Genomic DNA, 20,166 nt, shown 5'->3' with positions numbered 1-20,166 from the left:
CTCTCTCTTCAAGCTAAACTTCAGTTCCCCCTCCCCCACCCCCACCCCCCCCCCCAAAACAAGTTCCTGCTCAACATCCACCACTCCCCTTTGCAAAACAGTCAGACAAACTCATCTACGTGAGGAGCACTGCTCATATTTAAATTGCTGTTGTCTGTTTGGCACAGATCCACACTGCGGAATACATTTACCCATTGAGCTATTGGCAGAGCCAAAGTTTCTCTGTTTATAACTTTTCATCACACAATTTTTTTGTTTAGTTTTTGCCCTTTTTTTTGGAAATGGGTGAGAAAACAAGAATAAACAGGCAGCCAAGAATTTATCTAATTATTTGAAATTTATTCACACGCCAGTCAACTCCCCACCCCCCGCACCCAGCTTGGAGTCTCTATAATGCAAACACCGACCCCGAAGACAGTGTGTGTCAATTGTTATCCTCTCAATCAGCATTAAAAATAAACGCGCCATCAGCCCGAGAACAAGCACACTCCGAATCCCTCCGATTGATCACTCCATCACGGCAAAGGCAATGCTGAAATTAATTTGCAATTGCATATGTGATGTATGTCTTCCTAAAGATCTCGCGCTATTTTGAAGAAGAGCAGGGGAGTTCTCCCCGGTGACCTGGCAAAATTTATCCCTCAACCAGCATCACTAAAACAGAATGTATGGTCATTACACGAGGTACATCTAGGTACATCAAGTCTGCAGCACAGGAACAGGCCATTCGGCCCAACTGGTCTATGCCGCCATTTTTGCTCCACATGAGCCTCCTCCCTCCCTACTTCATTTAACCCTATCAACATGCCCTTCTAGTCCTTTCTCCCTCGTGTGCTTATCTAGCTTTCCGTCTCATTGCTATTTGTGGGACCTTGCTGTGCGCAAATGGGCTGCCATGTTTCCCTACATTACAACAGTAATTATACTTGAAAAATACGTCATTGGCCGTAAAGGGCTTTGGGACGTCCTGAGATGGTGAAAGGCACAATATTAATGCATAGTGGCCATTTGAGTGAGGTACTGCAGAATATCCGGCTCCTACTGAACCATATCCCAGCCTGAAGTTAATGCTTTCAGTAGTGGGAGGGGCAGAGGGAGAGAAATCTAGCAAAGAAAATTAGAGAGAGAGAAAAAAATAAACCTATTCTACAGACAAGCACCAAGATTGATACTGGTTAAGACCAGGATGCTGGCAGGAGTTTGCTTACACTGATCAGGGCATAACTATCATAGTAATAGTATAATGACAACTGAGTCTGACTTTATATAATTATCTGAAGATCAACACAAATGAGGACAACCATCCCGGCTCATCCATCAAGAAAGACCCAAGAGTCTCCCCATCGCAGCATCCAACTGTTCTTTAAATGATTCCATGGTTTTCACCTCCACTACCCTATCCTGAAGTCCATTCAGTGTTGATCACTCTTTATGTGCAGAAGAACTTGTAACATCGGTTATAAATCTACTTTTTGTTCATTTGAACTTGTATCTCCTTGTCCTGTTATGGTTTAATTTGAAGTGGTGTTCCAAATTAATCTTCTCTATATTATTCCCTATTTTATATAGGAGGTGCTACGCCTCTGTCAGCCTCCCTCGTTCTGGATGTGTGGAACTAAATTTATTTAAATTACATTTTTCCCCTGAAAACCATATCTGGCACTTCATCAAAAAGAGAAGACTAAACAGGTCAGCAGATGTTTTTAAAACAATGGGTGAATGACGCACGATAAAAATTATATATTATAGAATCAACATTCCAGCAAAGGAGACAATCCCCAAAATGGTGAGATGAGGTGGGGGCGGGATTCTGCTTTCATTTAAGAAAAACTGCAGTATGTTGGAAGAGTGAGCTCAATGAAAGAAAGAAAAAAGGATGAATGAGAGAAAATGAGAAAAAATAGAAAGAGAAATAGGGAAAGAGAAAAATAGAGGAAGAATGAGAGAAATAAAGAAAAAAGAGAAATGGAGGAAGAATGAGAAATAGGCTGAGAGAAATAGAGAAAGAAAAACAGGAAAAGAGAGAGAAATAAAAAGAGAGCAAGAGAAAGATAGACTAAGAACTGGAGAAAGAGAAATCAAGAAAAAGAAGGAAAGAAAAATAGTCAATGAGCAGAAAGAGGAACACATTAAAACCCATCTTTTCGGACAAGCTTTTGGTCTCCTGTCTTAATCTCTCCCTCCGTGGCTCAGTGTCCGTACCACTATCTTTTTCCATTTGTGAAGCATCTTTGTCTTTTTATGCTAAAGGTACTATATAAATACAAGGTGTTCATTTGCACAAGTGAGGTGATCGAAAAACGTACGAGCACCAAACTTGTGTGTGAATTGTATTCAGTATGAGGAACAAAATGTAAAAATATTAGTAAACTGCCTGTGGTATTGCTTATGGTCAGTTGATGAATACAAGGTCTTTTTGTGTACAAGATGGTAATGAAATTTGGGAAGAGGCTTCAGAGACTTGCTTCTTCACTCAGATGGTGGTGAACCTGTGGAATACTCGACCACAGAAGGCAGTGGAGGCCAAATCATTAGATGTATTCAGGAAGGAGATAGATATATTTCTTAATGCTAAAGGGATTAAGGGATATGGGGAAAAAGCGGGAACAGGGTACTGAGTTAGACAATTAGCCATGATCATTTTGAATGGCAGAGCAGGCCCGAAGGGCTGAATGGCCTACTCTTGCTTCTATTTTCTATGTTTCTATTTTTCATCTAATGGCCAGAGTCTGCAACTGCATTGTGACAGTTGACATACCAACATTGAATGGGAAATATTGACACAGCAATTTACAATGGTAAATGTTGACACAAAAATGTCACAACATGAAGTAAACAATCAATGCAAGATTCTTAACAATATATGGGTATAAATATCATACTCCATGAATGATTATACAAGATTGCTCCCTTGATCCCATTCCCACTAACTGCTGACCACCCAATTTCCTTTCCTGGCCCCCATGCTAGCTGACATTGTAAATGTCAATCTTCAAGTACTCAAAGAAGAATCATAGAAATTTACGGCACAGAAGGAGGCCATTCAGCCCATCGTTTCTGTGCCGGCCGAAAAAGAGTTATCCAGCCTAATCCCACTTTCCAGCTCTTGGTCCGTAGCCTTGTAGGTTATGGCACTTCAAGTGTATAACCAAGTACTGTCCCCCTCCCTCTTAAAATTGTGGTCGTCAGCCACCTCCTCGGGCTGAATGGCCTCCTTCTGTGCCGTAAATTTCTATGATTCTTCTTTGAGTACTTGAAGATTGACATTTACAATGTCAGCTAGCATGGGGGCCAGGAAAGGAAATTGGGTGGTCAGCAGTTAGTGGGAATGGGATCAAGGGAGCAATCTTGTATAATCATTCATGGAGTATGATATTTATACCTATATATTGTTAAGAATCCCACTAAATTTGCAAACTACCAGCCATCTCCAACCTCCCTTTCCTCTCCAGAATCCTTGAACGTGTTGTTTCCTCCCAAATCCATGCCCACCTTACTTGCAATTCCATATTTGAATCTCTCCAATCAGGTTTCCATTCCTACCACAGTATCAAAACAACCCAAACCAAAGTCATAAATGACAACCTCTGTGACTGAAGCATTATCCCTCCTTTAAACCTCTTCATAGCCTCGCTCCTCCCTAAATTTGTAACCTCCTCCAGCCCTACAACCTCTCCCCTCCCCACACCCCCAACTCTCCGTTCCTATCACTGTGGCCTTTTGTGCCTCCCCCTCCCTTCGCCACACCATCAGCCACCTAGGCCCCATGCTCAGAAATTCCCTCCCCAAAACCCCTCTGCTTCTCGACCTCGCTCTCCTCCTTTAAGACACTGCTTAAAACCCACCTCTTTGTCCAAGTTTTTGGTTACCCCTGCTAATAGCTCCTTCTTTGGTTTGGTGTCTATTTATTTCTGATTACATCTCTGAAGCGCCTTGGGATGTTTTTCTACATTAAAGGCGCATTATAAATGCAAGTTGTTCACTGTTTTATATACTTCTATGAGGTCCATTCTCAGTCACCTTCTTTCAGGAGTGAAGAGCCCAAGTTTCTCCACTCTTTTCAGATAATTGGTATATTTCATGTAATTCAGCTATTGTCAGTGTCAGCTTGGCTCAATTGATGGCAATCCCATCTCTGCATCAGGGATTGTGGGTTCAAGTCTCACTCCGAGACTTGTGCAATTAATCACAGGCTGATGCATCAGAGCAGTACTGCTGCGTTCTCAGAGAGGTGTCGTGCTTCGGATGAGGAATTAAACTGAAGCCCGTTTTTTCCGGTTCTGGTGGATGTTAGAGACCCCACAACATATTTGAAGGAGAGAAGGGAGCTCTCCCAGTCTCCTGCGCTAAAAAAAAACAGATCAACTGGTCATTCATCTCAGTTGCTATTTGTGGGATCTTGCTGTTTGAGATTTAACTGCCATATAGCAACAGTGAGTGCACTATAAATGTTGTAATTCATTGTGAGGTGCTATGGGGAGTGTTAGGTGATGTGTTAATACGTTATATAAATGCAAGTTCTGTCATGGCTATACATGTGCTTTATTCTCTTTGTGTTTCAGCTTCATTGTAACTTTACAAAAGTTTAACTTACAGTTAAATGTAACCTTTAAAATGGCAAACGAATGGTCGGGCGTGTACCCATCAAAGCTAAATAAGATCAAGATCAAACATGGCAAGCGGAATAATCTAATTACTCCACATCCATTTATATTCCTGCACTGGGGTTAACCACACACATTTATTTACGGTGTTGAAGTTTATATATAAATAAGGATCATCTCAGAGGCTAACCCTATTTATTAATAAGGCAAGGAGAATTATCCTTTGTAGCGGAAGAAGTAATAGTTTGATCTTCTCCCAAGAGCAAGCTGGAACTAGCTGTTGATGGCGTGCACGTGGATCATACCTGGCACTATTTCCTCATTTACCTTGACTTCTCATTCTTTTCAACCTTGGTAGTGTCCTGTATCTTGAATGTTGACCCTTCACCCTTAGCTTTTCAGTTTAAAAAAAACTTGACTCAGAGGACTAAATGTTTCCTTGCCTCGTGCACCAATGAGGCTCCTTCATCACCTTGTCCAAGGTCCATTTGACTCCTATCGGCCTGGGCTCAGTTGGTAGCACTCTCACATCTAAGTCAGAAGGTTGTGGGTTCAAGCCCCACTCCAGGAATTGAGCATGTAATCTAGGCTGACAATTCAGGGCAGTACTGAGGCGGTGCTATATTGTTGGAGGTGCCATCTTTCAGAAGAGATATTAAACTGAGACCCTGTTTGCCTGTTCAGGTGGATGTAAAAGGTTCTATGGCACTATTCGAAGAAGAGCAGGGGAATTCTCCTGGTGTCCTGGCCAACATTCCTCCCTCAACAAACACCACCAAAAACTGGTTATTTATCTCTATGCTGTTTGTGGGACCTTGCTGTGCGCAAATCAGCTGCTGCATTTGCCTATACAACAGTCACTACACTTCAAAAGCGGAGCAGATTCGAGGGGTCGTATGGCCTACTCCTGTTTCTATTTCTTATGTTTTAAAAGTAATTCATTGGCTGTAAAACGCTTTGGGATGTTTTGAAGATGTGAAAGGTGCTATATAAATGCAAGTTTTTTCTTTTATCAAAACTATTTCCTGTCTTTAGCTCTTACGATTATTCCAATTATCTACAAGCACAGACGGACAAAGGAAAACTGCTCCTTGCTCTAGCCACAAGTGTTAGTGATTGTTATTGGAAACCATTTTGGAGGAGAGATGGGATTTGAAAAGGAGAGTCTATGAGATGTTTGTGTCCAGTCGACACACTGCTGCATTGGTGCTGACATATGGACCCTGACGAAGGCACAGAATTACAGGCTGGACTTTTCCAGAATGCGCTGTACAAGGAGGATGCTGGGTATCAGCTGGGAGGGCAGAGTGACCAACAGTGAAGGTAATGAAAAGAATTGACTTACGTTCAGTGATAGAGCATCCTGTGCTGAGAAAATTGTGATGAACAGGGCACATGGCTGAAGTCTGGCATTATGAGAAGGTGACAGAAGGGTCCCAGCTGGAAAAAGGCCTTGCGGAAGGTCAAAGCTCTGATGATAAGGCATTGTGCAGCAAAACCTGATGGGAAGAGTGGCTGAGTGGGCAGATAACTGTGGGAGTGTGAGAGGGAAGAGAATGATGATGAGGTCTTATGGCATTTATGACCACCTTGGTTATGACAACTGCCCGCTAGCTAAAGCAGTCTGGTTCTGATGTTGAGTCTGTCTGAGGCAACAAGTGGAACATCAGTGTGAGGCATTCACAGTGCAGCCTGGGGCCTGGTGATTCTGATGGGAGTAATTCAAAGTGATCTTATCCATGAAATGGTTCATCTTGAACAAATATCATCCTAAAGAGGGAAAACCCTGTCACTGGCCCTGATATGGTGATCGCACCTCTTAAATCATATCCATCTTTTGGATGAGACATTAGACCGAGGCCTTGTCTGCCCTCTCAGGTAGACGTAAAAGTTCCCACGGCACTATTCAAAGACGAGCAGGGGAGTTCTTCCCTGGTGTCCTGGCCAATATTTAACACTCAACAAGCATCGCTAAAAAACAGATTATCTGGTCATTATCACATTGCTGTTTGTGGGAGCTTGCTGTGCGCAAATTGGCTCCTGCGTTTCCTACATTACAATAATGACTACACTTCGAAAGTGCTTCATTGGCTGTAAAGCACTCTGGGATGTCCTACGGTTGAGATAAATGCAAGTCTGTCTTTCTTTATGATGTGAAGACACTTTCTGGATGAATGAACTAGGATGGGCAAAATGGCCCTCTTCGTCTGACTCCTGACCTGGCGAGATGATGTGAAAAAGAATATGCAACTGCACAAATATGTCAACCAGTTTTGTTTCTTTTAACAAAAAAGATTAAGGTAAAGATTCAGGATTTTGAACAATGAGGTTTAATATTGTTACCTTACAGCCCAATGCTGGTGGCAGTTCTGAATGATAAAAGAGCACTGCGATCCCTGGATATGCCACGACCCACCTGGCACCTCTGGCGTCAGGAGCAAATATAGAGACGGTCACTACCTGTGGCGCCAGCTGCCATTTGTTCTCACCTTGGCCACCCCCCACCTCCGACAGGTTTTATGTTCCCCCACCAGGAGGAAATTCACTGACAGCGAGAAATGAAAAGCATCTTTCAAAGAAACTTTGTGCCAGTGAGCTTGTGTCTGCAGTTTGCTGGCGGTGCTATGGATTCTTTCACATTTCCCCTACCCCCCACCCTTCGCCCCATCATTGGTGGCCGTGCCTTCAGCCACCGACAGCCCATGCTCTCGAATTCCTTCCATAAACCCCCCCGCCTCTCCACCTCCCTCTCCTTCTTTGACCCTCCTTAAAACACATCCCTTTGACCCTCACCCCTCCTAATCTCGCCTTTAGCTCAGCAACCGTTTTCCAGTGAACTGCCGTAGGATGTTTTTCTACATTAAAAGCACCAAGTGCAAATTGCTGTCCTCGTTGCCCAGCAATGAAAATAAGGCAGTACCTGCAACTTCCTCAGATTACAGAACCACTTCTACTAGAAGCCGTTCTTCAACACATCGTAAGTGTCCAACTTTTAAAAATATACGGCGGGAATTTCCTTCCATCTTCTCCTGCTGCACCCCCGTAACTTCAGGGTAAATGAGGCTTTGTGCCAAACTTCCGCTGCAGCTACAGCGGGAAAAGCCTCAAGGAAATTCCCGGCGATGCTGTTAAATCAGAGATTTAATTAACAGAGTGGGGATAAGGACTGTAAAATATGAAACTCTAAACTAACAGCAACCCTGCCTATTTTCACTAATTCATGCACTGCTCTCTACTGAAACATTAAGGGAAGTTGTTAGAAGGGAGGATTGGGCCACGGGGTGGGGAGGGGGAGGCGTTATTTAATGAGTCCACCGCATTGCCTCGCCCACCGGCAGTGCAGTGCAAAACTGCACCCTCCACCACGGTCATAAAATTGTAGGTAGTATCCACCCAAAAATTACCTCCAGTGTTGGGCACAAACTCTACATTGCATCTGGCAATGGTCAAAATTCGTTGTGGCCAATCTGGAGATAATTAAATGTAAAGATTTTTATTCCTGTATCCTCAAACTACGTTGCAAGCCAGGGGCAGGATGTGGGCCCTGTGACAGAAGCTGAACTTTATGTCTTAATATTTATATGCCTGTTAAAATAGCTAGAGTTAAATTGGAGGCTGTCTGCCTTCACTAAGGTTACATTGAATAGAATTGCATAGAATTTCACAGCACAAAAACAGGCCGTTTGGCCCAACAGGTCTGTGCCGATGTTTATGCTCTACACAAGCCTCCTCCCACCTTACTTCAACTCACCCTATCAACATATCCTTCTATTCCTTTCTCCCTCATTTACTTATCTAGGTTCCCCTTAAATACACCTATGCTATTCACCTCAACTATTCCACTCTCTGGGTAAAGAACATCCCATGTATATCAAATAATGCCCTGTGTGTTACTGGAGTATAACACCCCCTGTAACATCAAATGAAAGATGGTCAGCATGCATGAAGGAGGCAAATGCCTTGTGTTGGGTGATAAATAGTTACTTTGATAATTGGAACTGTTATTTGAAATGTTAATGTATGCGGCTGAACAGACAGAATTATGTTTGCCTAACTGTTGTCAGATGTTAAGAACAGACAATTATGCCACCCAGAAGACTCACTTGACATCCTGAGCGTTAAGAATGTTTAACGTTTTGACTGCCTGTCAAGAAGAAATCATGTCACCTTTAAAGGAAAAGACTTTTCTTAGCGTCTTTAGTCCTTATTTGCCTCATAGCTAATGTGTGCCAATTGGCAACTGTTCTCACGTACATTACTATCAGAGACGGTAGCCCTGAAATTGTTCTCCTGGTCTCCTGTTGTAAATCCAACAGTAACCCCTTTTTTTGGGAGGGGTTCTGCCAGTCTCCTACCAGCAGGAGACCAGGAGAACCCCCGCCGGATTTCAGGGCTGGAGTCCTTGGCAGGCAAAAACTGCAATGATTTTGGATTCCCTTGTTTTTAAACAAACAGACCAGTTCGTATATGAAGGGTAAGTTTGCATGTCCACATTGCCAATTGAGAACCTGAACTGACCAGTTTCACATGTCGGAAGTACTGGCGCGTACTGCCCATATGGGTGGAAAATGGTGGGTAGCGGCCCATCCTAATTTTTGATATATGCTGATGGTGGGTGACGCCTCCTCCAGACTCCTAAAATTACCCCTATTATGTAAGATTGGTCATTCTACAGCATTATCATCTTGTTATGACTTTTTGCTTCTGTATATTATTTCAGCTGTAAATAAATACGAGCCAGTAATTTAGCCTGTACCCATTAGTCTACTGGGGTGTTATTTTCTGCCTTCTGAAGTGACGGGAGAGTGTGTTGGGCATCCCATGTATTCTCTAGTAAATGGTTTACTGCAACTAGGGGTTAATTGGCCACACTAACCCATATACAACAGAGAATAAAGATGCTGGTTTTGATTCTTGTGAGACTCGGTCTGCTTATGGAAACTGCCATCTATGAACATGAATAAAGCTTTTGAGGGAAAGAGGCCTGAAATGTAACCCAAAATATGACCCAACGTATTTTATTAGCTTACTAAATTCCATGCCTGTGTCGTTTTGCATCTCTCTAGCAGTACACCTAACCTGGGAGAGAATGCTGTTCACATTCCTTGGTAACCAAATAGAGGCCTGTGATTTTTAAAATACTTTTTTGTTTTGACGGATCAAGATAAGTAAACAGAGAAACTAAACAAGGTGTTTGTTGTTCAGTCCCTGACATATTTATGTCTGCCACACTCTTGGCTTTTCGTGCAGTAATGCTCAGAGTCTTCCAAGTCAAACAGTGAGCCAACAGGCTTAGCCAGGCCTTTCTCTCCTTGGTCAATACGATGGGACCCGAGCAGTTACGCCCTGTTTGTTGCCATTGGCCTTCCGTCAGGGCTGCCCCATCATTTTTTAAAAAACTCACTCCCAACTGTCATAAAGTCAAGAATTCATGAAGTGGGTAGGTTTTATGTATTTTTTTTAAGAAGCAAATTACTCAGTTAAGAACTGAAATGCGACAGTCTCTTGACTGCCCCTCTCAGTTTGCCGGGCTTTAGAGGAGCGTGGCCTTTAAGAAAAAATATATTTGGCAAGCCTTTTTATTGCTTGGTAAAGGTGTGTGTCATTTTCAGCTAGGTGATCTCGCAAAAGTAATTAGATATTGCATTTTAGTGCAACTTATGCTATTTCATTGTGTATTTGGGAACAAATAATAAAACTTTTGCCATCTTAAGAAAGACTTGCATTTATACAGCGCCTTTCATGACATCCCAACGCGCTTTACAGCCAATTAAGTACACATCATGAATCTTAAATGATTCCAGTGTATTTGTCTTCACAGCCCAGAGGTCCATTCTATGTGTTTATCACTCTTTGTGCAACCTCCTGGCATCTACAGGAGTGTACAACATATAACGATTTAATGAGCATTGTTATAGCTATGCCCATTGGCATTGAGTTTTACAGATTTTAGGGATAGGTGGGCAGGGTGTGGGGAGGTAAATGGACAGGGGCTAGCCTACCTTTTATTGGGATGTTTCTTGTGGTGCCTGGAGCAAATGCCTTTCTCTTTTTGTAAGAGCTGTTCCACTGGATGGCATCGGGCAAGGAAGCATTGACGCTTATAATCTGGAACGATCCTGTTGCATAGAATACCAGTGTGGTTGTGACCATGACAGCAACTGGAAGATTCAGGGTTTTGAACCTTGGAACATCATCACTTTGACACAAGGAATTCATTACTGTTCAATATTTTAGCAAAGGAGTTATGAACATGATAATGCAGGAGAAAAATAAAGGTAATTTGGTCCATCCTGCTCACTCTGTTATCCAAGTCCTGTTCCATGACCTAATCTACAGCTTCCATCTTTTTCCCATCCTAAGCTCCTGTCCATTTCCATATCTCGCCTGTAAGCTTCAGCTAACACTAGGTGGCAGTCCAATCCATGAGTCAATGACTTGGAGCATGTAGGAATTATCCCTTAAGTTCAGCTCAGCTCGTAGCTTCTTTCATTTACTATCATGGATCTTCTCTCCTGGGCTGCGCAAGATTTCTCTCCACATTTCACCATATTAAGATCCTAAGACTTCTCAGAAACAAGCAGGGCCATTAAACCCAACAAGTCTGTTCCTGTTTGATGGATCTTAGTTCCACCTACACACCTTCTCACTTTATCTTTGTCTGCTCATCTCTCTCCAGAAATGCCTCCTGGGTCCATATTGGAACAAAAATGGAATGTTTCTACCCATTGTTTATTGGTCTTTTCTGTGTATACATGAGACACGACCGTCATAATAACTTCCGTTATTGCATGCTGGGAAATTAGCCATGCCTCTCTGGCCCTGCCTGAAGCACATTAGGAAGAAGCCAGTCACCGTTAATTGCTAACAGACATGGCATCTGAAGGAAACAATGATCCAAGTGCTAGAAAGAATTAACATGTATCACCAGGCAATCAATCACCGTCACAATCTATCCAGGATGACCTTTATTTAGACAGCCCTCAGTGACCTCCCCAGCTGGTCTTCAACAGTCCTTTTGTGTATGTGTTAATGCCGAGAATTTCCTCAGGGGCGTCTCTTCTGAGCAGTCACTGTAACATTGGCTGAAGATTAGCAGAAACAGGGTTCCCCAGAGGAATTCCCAACGTTGGGGTCCATTGTGCAAGTAATCGCCTTAGACTGGCATAATGGCTTCTCAAAAGTCCAGGCTGCATTTCAAAAGAGTGCGAGAAGTATAAGTTTTAGACATTTCTGATGTTCTAGTCAATTAGTTATGATTTTGACTGAGCCACAACAGACAGGGAGACAAGACATGAACACCTACGTAATTCCGAATAAAGACAACAACCAGCAGCGATTAGGGTATTATTAAGTCACCAAGAAGCTCAACTTATCCATTACCTGGAAAACCCTCAAAGAAAGACTATTTAAAAGGCCAAAACAATTGTCGGTTTAACTCTTCCATCTACTGATTTAAAATTATCCTCTTATTTGAGCTGACTTCGATAACTAGCTGCTGTTTGAGGCCCTCTCTCTGAATAAACTTGTTTGGGTATTTAATCTGATATGAAGAGGTGTCTGATGTGACTGATATTAATCGTGCTCAGAAGGAGTGTGAATGTGTAATGCACTGCAGTAACTCACCAAGGCTTCTTCGACAGCACCTCCCAAACCCGCGACCTCTACCACCTGGAAGGACAAGAGCAGCAGGCACATGGGAATAACACCACCTGCATGTTCCCCTCCAAGTCACACACCATCCCGACTTGGAAATATATCGCCATTCCTTCATCGTCGCTGAGTCAAAATCCTGGAACTCCCTTCCTAACAGTACTGTGGCAGAACCCTCACCACATGGACTGCAGCGGTTCAAGAAGGCGGCTCACCACCCCCTTCTCAAGGGCAATTAGGGATGGGCAATAAATGCTGGCCTCACCAGCAACGCCCACATCCCATGAACGAATAAAAAAAAATCCTAAGTACGAATCCAAAATCAATAAACAGGTCTATTGTTCACCTGCGGCAGTATCCCTGATTACTTTGAAGACTAAGGCATGCTTTGGAATATAGGAAGTGAGAGTACTTGCCTATGGGAGCTGACTTTTGTGTTAAGTATAAGAAAAACATCTGGTGAGAGCTGGAAATGCAACACTCGTGTTGAGGGTTGTGCAAGATACCTCTCCACATTCACTATATTAAGACCATATGACTTTCAAGAAATAGAAAGAGGCCATTAAATGCAACAACTTTATACCTTTTTAATAAATCCTAAGCACCCAGCCACCTTCTTGTTGTATTCCCTAATGCCTTCTCTCTCCAGAAGAGCAGCTATTAATGTCTCTTGAATCCATTTACTTTATCCACTTCAGCAGCCTCCCACAGCCTGTCTTCCCTTCTTACTTCCTAATCTTCAACTTTTTTGAACACTTTGCTTGGGTCAGCATTGCCAATCCCCCTTCGTATAATCTTTAAAACTTCAGTAAGGTCACCACCAAAGAAAACGCCACTTCCTCAACCTTTCCACAAAACTTGGATTCCTAATACCAGCAATCATCGCCATTGCTCAGCTCTGCATACTCTCAAGGACAATAACATCCTCCCTTTGGTTGATCAACACTGCACTAAAGTGCAACAGCAATATTTACATAATGACGTGCACAAAACACATTCCGGGATTCTCCTTTAAGGGGCGGAGTTCCGACAGGGTAGGAATTCCGCCCCAACCCTGATCCATTTTCCCAGGTCGGGGGTTATTCGCAATGCACAGCGGGCTCCTGGCAACATTTCCAACGCCAAGAGGGAGCCTGCCAGTGAGAGGGTGGAAAATCCCACTGCAGCGCCAGAACAGGCGATGAGGGACCTTAAAGGGGTGGAATCGCCCCAACGATCGAAGTGCATGTCCCACTGAGGCCTTGACCGAGACCAGGACCTGCAGCAGGGAAGTATTTGGGCCCTCTCCTTCCATTGGGGGACCCCAGGGCCTTTACCACATGAGGTAAAATCTGACCGATACATCTAACACGCAAGTACAGTACTGAGGGAGTGCTGCACTGTCGGAGGTGCCATCTTTCAGATGAGACGTTAAACTGAGGTCCCATCTGCCTGTTCAGGTGGATGTAAACGATCCCATGGCATTTTTTCAAAGAGCTGGGATTCTCCCAGTGTCCTGGCTAAAATTCCTCCCTCAACCAACACCACCAAAAGAAGATTATCTGGGCCTTCGTTCATTTGCTGTTCGTGCAACCATGCAGTGTTTTCTATGTAACAACAGTCACTGCTCTTCAAACAGTAATCTATTGGCTGGGAAGTGTTTTGGGACATCCTGAGGATGTTCCTTCCTCTTTTATTTTCCAAAACCATTATCCTCACCCTGCCATTACCCTGATCACTTTAGCGCATTGCTTTAATGAAATATCTCTGCCCTTGCCGGGGGAAGGGGGTCTATGCAAGAACTCTCATACCAGATTCTAAGTATAAAAAGGTTATGCATGTTGAACCTATTAGCGTATGGGGGTATGTAATTAAATTACTTCACTTAAATTACTTCACTCTCAGCAGCCCCCCCTCCCCGGCCCCCAGCTGGCAACCTAAGGTCACCTTCCCCTTTAACTACCGTATCACTTTGGTGCCAATTCAGATCTCTACTTGGTTCCAAAGCACAGTCTTCTTAACAGCCTGCCCTTTCAAAACTGCTTGGATCCAATAATTAGTCAAACTACCAGTCATGCTGCTCACGTCACTCCTTCAATTCTTAAAGAAGGGGCCATGGATGTCAAATGGATTGGCACAAGAAGCATCAACTGCTTCGACTGCAGACAAGAAGAGAGTCTTGGCTGCAGTAACTGTGTTCCTTTGAGTTGGAGCCAATGGCCGTTTCAGAATTATACTTGATCCTGATGCATCCCATGGCTTGTCAATGGTGTGAACAAACATGCCATCCAATATTAAAAACATGCTATTCTTACTTAGTGGGGCAGATTACTGTTCGTTTGCATGCTACTAAAAAGTCATAGGTCACGATAGGTCAGGCAATCATGAAATGACTCAATTAGCAATCCTTGGACTGATTCACCATCAAACAATGAAAAATTCACTTTGTGCCAATGCTGGAAAAAGATGTTCTTTTCTTCCCACTCTCCTCAATGTGTGGACTCTTGCTCTGAGGTCTAGTTCCTGCAACAACCTTGCTCAAGTGGCCCTCCACTCCTTTGCACATGTGCCTGGACAGTGAGTGGTAACGGGTCATTTGACTGTGGCGGGTATCACAGTTAGGTTCAATCCCATGGTCACCAGACTTCCACATGCATGCATCTTCATGCGGGGGTCACAAGAGGAATACAGATTAAGGAGGCCATTCAGCCCATCCGAGCTCAGCCTTACAGAAACAGAACCTTACATTCTTGTACCTTGAATGAATCCTAAGTTTTTTTTATCTCCACTACCCTATCTAGAAGACTATTCCAAGAAAGAAAAGAAAATCTTACATTTATATAGTGCCTTTGACGACCTCAGGATATCCCAAAGTAGTTTACAGCTAAGGAAATTTTTTTTTTAACTGAGTCACTGTTCTAATGTAGGAAACGCGGCAGACAATTTGCGCACAGCAAGCTCCCACAGACAGCGATGTGATAATGACCAGATAATCTGTTTTTTAGTGATGTTGGTTGGGGAATAAATATTGGCCAGGACACTGGGGAGAACTCCCCTGCTCTTCTTTGAAATAGTGCCATGGGATCCTTTATGTACGCCTGAGAGGTCAGACAGAGCCTCAGTTTAACATCTCAACTGAAAGTGTTGACCACTCTTCTGGACATCTGCCTTATTTGTCCTTTTTATCAGTTTTACCCAATGTCCCTTCTATTGTTACTGGATGACGATCAGGAACAGGAACCTTGACTAATTTTGTCATGCCGGGGCACTGAGGCCAATTATAGTGGCTGAGACCAGCTAAATCAGCACTGACCAGGGATTGAACCTGTGACATTCCAGTCTACATGGCAAGAAAAAAATGTTCTTAATAGGGCACCGCCACCTTCTCGGGAGTTTGTAACCTGGAACAGTCAAGAGCAGGCTGCTCCACTAACTCAATTGCCACAGTCGCCCTAATGGACACTGGGAACATTTGTGTAAAAAGCAAATGGAATACGTGCTACAGGGCACACTGCTGCAACGTGTGTGTGGGCCACCAAGATTGGTAAAGTAATGTGGTAACTACATCATCAACTGCTTCACTGTACATCTGTGTTACAGATGCCTGGTGAAATGATATCTCAGGTCCTTCTACCAAGATGACAATGTCCCTTCAAGCACTAACCAACGCTTGGGGAGTTGGATTTGTTTCTCATCTTCTTTAAATTGCTATTTTGCTCATCCACAATATTTAAACAAAGGAAATTAATCTTAAGAAGTAATAAAAATGAATTTCATGGTCCCTTGGCCTGGTAGGGCAATTTCCATGATTCACACCTCTGGCAACTCTTCCTACTATCTTGAGAGGCGTCAATGATCTGCCGTACAATATATGTCCTTTGTTAGGCGAGCATGCCAGCTGGCTAGCTGTGGCTGTATGGGTGGATTCACTGGCACCAATCCTCGTCAGTCTCTATTGTATTCAGCTGACTGGGATTCCTATCCAACTGCTGTGTCTTTGTCTCCTGTACAGTATATAAATGTAACATGCCTAAACCCTGAATATAACACGATTCATACCTCATCCCTCCATTATGATCAGCCAATATCTTTTCTCTTTCTCCCTTTGTCCCATGTCTATGTGCTTTAACCAAATTCCTTAGGTGGGCTGGCATAGACATGATGGGCCAAATAGCATGTTTTTTCTGTAATTCTATAATGCAAGCTTCTAGAATAATGAAGAAAGTGACTACGGTGGACGTAGAGAGATATTTTGTGCAAAACCAAACGGGGAACCAGAGGGCAGGACCCATGAGCTGCCCTCAACTACACTTAATGAATAACTTCTTCACACTTTGGGTATTGATTCATGGAATGGATTGTTACCTCCTGCACAAAAACTGACTTTGCTGAAGTATTCAAAAGAGAATTGAAGCAATTCCTGATTCAGCAAAGAGTGGAGGAGGGACACTTGGAGCAACCTGTCCACCTAAAAATGCCCCAAAGTTATGGAAACAACCCAGTGACAAGACAGGTCTATTACAGATTGGCAAATCTAAACATCAACTGGAGAAACATGATCTGCTGGTTGTGGGGCAAGATGGTACTTCGATCGGAATCAAATATCTTGCTCTGAACAGTGGGAGAAATGGGTTGCCTCATGTTCCACTAGGCACGGGAGACTGACTGACTAACTAACTAACATGACAGAGCCTTCAGTCATCTGAACTCTGAAACTCCCCCTTAAACCCCTCCACCTTGCAGGATCTCCCCTCAAAACCGACTTTATTGAGCATGCTTTCCTGAACCCCACTGCTAAACCATTGCTCAGTGCCTGACCCCTCCTTTGTAAAGCACCTCGGGATGTTTTACAATATTAAAGTCCTATATGAATGCAAGTTGCTGTCTAACTTATGGACCTGCCTATGGCTCATCCTCTTGGGAGAGAAAAGAACAGGAACTCAAAGTGATAAAAAAATATATTTAAAGATTAAATTTGCAGGTATCCATTTTTTCAACTACACTGTCAAATTCTACCTCATACCCACAAAGAAAATGAACTAATTTTGTGTCTACTTAATCACTTGTCACATTCTTATTCACTTCAAACACACAAGATTTATGAAAATCACGTGGCACTTTGATTTATGAGCATGCCGACATCTGTTACCGTACGTGCAAAATGTTGTTTAACTACAAAAATATGTGAACAAACAGGAACCCAGGATAGCACAAAGCTTTGAAAGGCTTCTGGCCTCAGACCTTCAGGTTAGACGATAATCTACAGCCAATTGCCGTTAAGTGAGCACCCTGCAGGGGACAGAGTGCAGAGAACTGTCAATACTGGGCCAGTCCCCAGGTGTGAGATTTCCGTTTGCGAGCCGTCTACCAAGGGATCAACCTGTGCCAAAACTACTCCCAACTGCCTGCACTAGGATAAGTAGCAGTAAATAGAACAAAGGGTCATTAGAGTCGGTCACAGACATGGGCCCTTTACCCTCCAAGGTTCCTGCCAAATCGTACTTCAGCCGAACTCTCATACTGTACTCGAAAGTGACTTGGCAAAACACAAATATTTGCAATCCTTCAGACTTCTCTAACTCACTGGACAGCAATGTATAACATTGGTAGTGTAAGCAAAAATACTCTAAACACTTATGCAATACAAAAATCGGGGACATTATACAACTTGGACAGGAGTTGCTGGAGACAAGAGCTTTTTGCTCAGACCATGCAGTAAGGAGCACACAGCTAATAAGATTTACTTTTAAAAAAGGTCCATAACTTCTGGCAGAAATGCCTAAAATGAGGCAATCGGTCAAAAACTGACCTTCACCCTGCCAACTTTGACCTTCATTGTATTGTTTCAGCAGTGCTTCAACAATATAGTGACAGCCAATCCACTCCTCATTGTGAAAGCATTGTGAGGTGACCATGGTACATGACAAAATGAAATCGGCCCTGTCATTGTACCATAGTGTTTACTGTAAATATTCTTATTGGAATTGAGAAACTTGAATACAGGTGAGGGGGGGTGGGAGTGGAATATCAGGCTCCAACCCACTGGATTATTAGTCCAGGCCCCTGGGTTACTAATGCAGTAACGTAACCACTACACTATCGTACCCTTATTCCCCATTTCGCAGCACCATCATCCTTCACCTTGACGAACATGAAGTAAAAATGTTATTAAAATATAGGCCTACTTCTGCTTTTGATGAACCCCAAGCAGCCCTTTAGCTCGTGCAGTGAAATGGACTTGTTGCCGTTGAGGTCGCAGTATTCAATGAACTTTCTGATGCACTTCCTCGGCTTGGCATTCTTCCTCAGGTACACCTTAAAGGGCCGCAACTCCTTCTCGGAGATCTCATTGTTGAAATCCTTGTCCAGTCTCCCAAAGTACCAGCGAATGGCGCGGTCCTCCAACAGGAAGCCAGTCGATCCTTCAGAAACTCTGCAGAGAAACAGAAAACACATCTACTAAGCCACACGGACCAGGAAGTTCCAGGTTCAATTCCTGCCATGTAAGGAATCAGCTGATCTTAATCAAGGCATTTAAATTGGTCTCAGCACTCCATCGTTGCTAGGTCAAAATCCTGGAACTCCTTACCTAACAGCACTGTGGGAGCACCTTCACCACACGGACTGCAGCGGTTCAAGAAGTAGGTCCACCACCATCTTCTTAAGGGCAACTAGGGATGGGCAATAAATGCCGGCCTTGCCAGCGATGCCCATATCCCGAGAACTAATTTAAAAAAAACATATCCCCAGTCAGACTTCCTCCCATATCTGGGTGGTCACGCCTTCCATTCCCAATGTTTTGAAATTAAGGCTCAATATCCTATATAAATCCAACATCCAGCACACTTCCGTTGAAATTATGGCGGCAGAACAGGTCCAGCGCCGAGGAAATTCCCAACCAAAGAATGACCAGAGAGAGGATAAATGTCTCCATGGCACAGCAGGTGGACTGGAATATCTAACTAGAGCTCATCATGGCTTGAGATGTCAGGACTGAGGAATGAAGCATTTTCCCACCTTTTGGCTGGAGGTTAATTTTTGGAGTGTGCCAGGGAAACTCACCGGCCACTAACCCAGGGACCCAGGAAATTACACCAGCCAGCGTCAGCATCAAGCACTCCCAAGTACTTCTTGGGTTACATGCAAAGCAAAACCCTATACTGCTCTAACAATGCACCTCAAATGCAATCTGTTTGCAACAAAGTGCAACCCGACTGCACCAGTGTGGCATTTCCATTACCTACACCAGCCAATCTCATGCCATGTATGAATGAGATTGCTAACTTGGTGCCAATTTGTACTGAATTTGGGAGACATTTTGTGCTGTGAACCCACACCCAATAGGAAGTGGGTTGAGAGTGCCCAACCCAGTTCACACACAACCCTTATAGCCAAGGGAGAGAGAGGAGAGCTTCATCCCATTAGTCTGAGCTAGATTCAGTTGCAGGCCCTTGAGTTTAATGGATCGTGAGACACATTGGGTTAGCATCCATTCCAGTCACATTTGTTCTTCAACAGTAAACAACAAAGTGCGCAACCAAGTTGCTGTGTAAGATACCAGGGCTTCATGGAAGCTACACGCCTTTCCCCTTTAAGCCTTCTTAAATACAATGGGACTATACCTTCTCCATGTTAGATGGGAACCAGATTGGGCCATGTCCATGATGAGGGACTTCAATAGTCCTGTTACAAACTCAGTCTTCTTACCACCAGGGCAACCTGAGACACATAATAAATATTAGCAGGATATAGCAACATGCTTTAAGACTCTCCCCTACACTTCTAGGCAAATGCATCAGCCAATTTGAACAAAGCAAGATCCCACAAACAGCAAATGAGATGAATGCCCAGTCAATCTTCTTCTGGTGGTATTGGTTGAGGGATCAATGTTGGCTAAGACACCAGGAGAACTCAACTGCTCTTCAAAAAA

At 43.4% G+C, this 20,166-nt stretch overlaps 1 protein-coding gene across 3 annotated transcripts in view; it reads right to left on the bottom strand.

Annotated features, from left to right (window-relative positions):
• LOC137305973 (SPARC-related modular calcium-binding protein 1-like) overlaps positions 1-20,166 on the bottom strand; it is an 82,497-nt gene that overhangs the window by 27,163 nt on the left and 35,168 nt on the right. For 2 of the 3 annotated variants that reach the window (XM_067974954.1, XM_067974955.1), the window contains 2 exons: positions 19,859-19,955; positions 18,422-18,669 (listed from right to left, as the gene is read on the bottom strand). In XM_067974954.1, the coding sequence (XP_067831055.1) occupies positions 18,422-18,669; positions 19,859-19,955 (345 nt within the window). Of the gene's footprint in view, positions 1-18,404; positions 18,670-19,858; positions 19,956-20,166 lie in introns of those variants that run through there. The other variant, XM_067974953.1, reaches the window with a different exon arrangement.

This window comes from Heptranchias perlo, chromosome 41, assembly GCF_035084215.1.
Source record: "Heptranchias perlo isolate sHepPer1 chromosome 41, sHepPer1.hap1, whole genome shotgun sequence".
NCBI lineage: Eukaryota > Metazoa > Chordata > Chondrichthyes > Hexanchiformes > Hexanchidae > Heptranchias > Heptranchias perlo.
Note: the sequence above shows the minus strand (reverse complement) of the source record. Positions and strands in the feature narration are given on the sequence as shown.